The sequence below is a fragment of the Propithecus coquereli genome, unplaced genomic scaffold (genome assembly GCF_000956105.1).
Source record: "Propithecus coquereli isolate 6110/MARCELLA unplaced genomic scaffold, Pcoq_1.0 Scaffold628, whole genome shotgun sequence".
Taxonomy (NCBI): Eukaryota; Metazoa; Chordata; class Mammalia; order Primates; family Indriidae; genus Propithecus; species Propithecus coquereli.
In genome coordinates, this window is record NW_012152263.1 from 379,597 (window position 1) to 381,953 (window position 2,357).

At 34.6% G+C, this 2,357-nt stretch overlaps 1 protein-coding gene across 1 annotated transcript in view; it reads right to left on the reverse strand.

The window, feature by feature from the left end:
- The window catches only part of LRRIQ3 (leucine-rich repeats and IQ motif containing 3), a 202,732-nt gene that overhangs the window by 19,699 nt on the left and 180,676 nt on the right, over nucleotides 1-2,357 (reverse strand). The window contains exon 6 of the mRNA XM_012659652.1: nucleotides 1,308-2,030. Coding sequence (XP_012515106.1) covers nucleotides 1,308-2,030 — 723 coding nt within the window. The remainder of the gene's footprint in view (nucleotides 1-1,307; nucleotides 2,031-2,357) is intronic.

A 2,357-nucleotide genomic window follows, 5' to 3' on the forward strand; every position in this document is an offset into this window, starting at 1 on the left:
CTAAGTACTGTACTGGGCATTGAAATGGAAAAAATGTACCAAATTATGTTATAAAGGCTTCACAAGCTAAGCATGATATTATAGGCTCTCTTGTGGCAACTGCGAGAATTCAGATTTAAATAAAGTTGTATGGAATCACCACAAAATTAAAAGGACTAATTCAGGCTGGAAGAGCAGTCGGGATAGATTAAAAGTGAAAATGCCATTTGAATTGTTTATTAAAGGATGGATAATAAAAGGAGAAATTTTGCCAGTGGTTGTGTAGTTCATGCATTGCATGATGGGGGCAAACAGGTGTGAAACAGCCACACAGCCAAGCATCAGCCACTGGAGAGGCATCTCTCTGAAGGAAAAAATGTCTTTTCCTTTACATAAAGGCCCTACCTTCTCACCAATTAGAACGCCCCAAAGCATTCTAAGTTGCACGATAACTTAGAGGCTTGTGTTACATAATAATATGCAGACAACAGTAACATTGTGGGCTTGTACTTTCCTTGAAGAGTGCATATTTGAAGGAAAGGAGGATAGTATCAGTAAAACCACAGGAATAAGAATGTACAAAGTGGAGAATAATTTAGTCTGTCTAGAGCAGAGAGTGCTATTAGAGGAGGAAGGAAGAGGTTACAGCAGAAAACTTAGTGTGAGATGAGTCTAGATTAGATAGAATAGAGCACGATGTCTGAAATCCCATTCAGAGGAGATAAAATAGATTTTATTCTGTGCGAAATTGCAAGCTATCAACATTTTTAAAAAGGAAATGACATGCTAGAACTTCATTGTAAAGACAGTTGAGGTTTGTAGGCTAGAGAACAGATATGGGCTGGAGAAAATGTGGAGAATGGAAATGGAAATCTCAATTGGAAAAATAATGTGAATTTTTAGAGAGACCATGAGAGGCTGAATTAGAATAAGAGAGGTGGGATTGAAAAAGAAGGATCCTTTTGAGACTCCTTTTAGAAATAAAATGGGTAGGAAAACATTAGATATTGGTAATGAGGGGAACTGAGTTGTAAAGGACTTTGAGGTTTCTAGCACTGATGGTGATGCCACTTGTAAGAACAACTAGTAATTAAGAAGCAGGCTTTGTTGGATGAGGGTGGATGTGGGGAAAGACAAGAGTTATTTTTTGGTTTAATCTTTGGTAATATATTAGTACATAATTTGTCCTTTTGCTTGTTTATATTTTTCAAAGTAGAATGTATTAGGTTATAAGCAAAATATTATTTATTAGCTCTCACATTTAGTCTGCAATATCCACATGAAATTAACTTAAAAGTTTCTATTATATCTATACTGTACCTACCTACATTCCTTCATTTGTTTAAGTAAATTCTTCCGATATTTTTCTGTTCTTCGTTTTTGTTGAACAATCAGCCTCTTCTCTTTTAGGAGAGCCTCATTCTTCTTCCATCTGTCGAGTTTAAGCGTTCCTTTCATCAAAAGAGTGCGCTCATTATTTAAGTCTTGAACTAATAAACGCTCTGTAGCTTTTTGGGTTTTTTCTTTTAGAAACGCAGCTCTTCTCTCTCTAACTTTTTCATGGTAGTTGAATCTGTCCTTCCTAAGTTGTTGTAAACCATTCTGAATTGCCTCATTGTCTTTTTCAATTAGTTTCTGTGCCGCATATCTTTTATTATTCAAATTTTCATGAACAGCTAGGCTAACTCTTCTTTGGGCAACTTGTGCCATGGCTATAGCTGTTATTTTTTCTTTATGGCATTCCTGATTCTTTTGCTCTGTGTAATATTTATCAACATCACTAAGCATTTGGAGTTTTATACCAGCTCTGTGTGTTGCAAAAAACTCTTTTTTCATACTCCTGTCTAACAGTGTGTCTTTTTTAGTTATTGGTTGTGGATGAGTGGTAGAAAATGACTGAGCATATACAGGAAAAGAATCTTGTTTTTTCTCTTTCAGTACTGCAGCATACTTCACTGGACTTGAAGTATATATAGGTAGTTTGAACACTGATATCCTAAAACTGGCATCCAATTCTTCATCTTCAGTTTCATCTTCAGACTCCTTCTGACCTACATCACACATCAGACAAATATTATACATTACATAAGACTGAAGCACATTTTATTTCCTGTCTAAATTGTATTGAAAGTTGTATTAATAGTTGATAAGAACCTGTTATTTACTTTACTAAGAAGCTTTTTTCCCAAATTCCTTTTCAACTTCTGATTTAACAGTGATTTTAGAGAAGAAAATCACTATTAAAACATTTTAACACAGAAATGCACTGAATCTAATTTCAAAAGTTTCTGTATAATCTCTCACAGTATAACTTGCCCTGAAGCAATAGCAACATCTTCTTTTTAGTGCTTAATCATACATATTATTTTTTCATATAG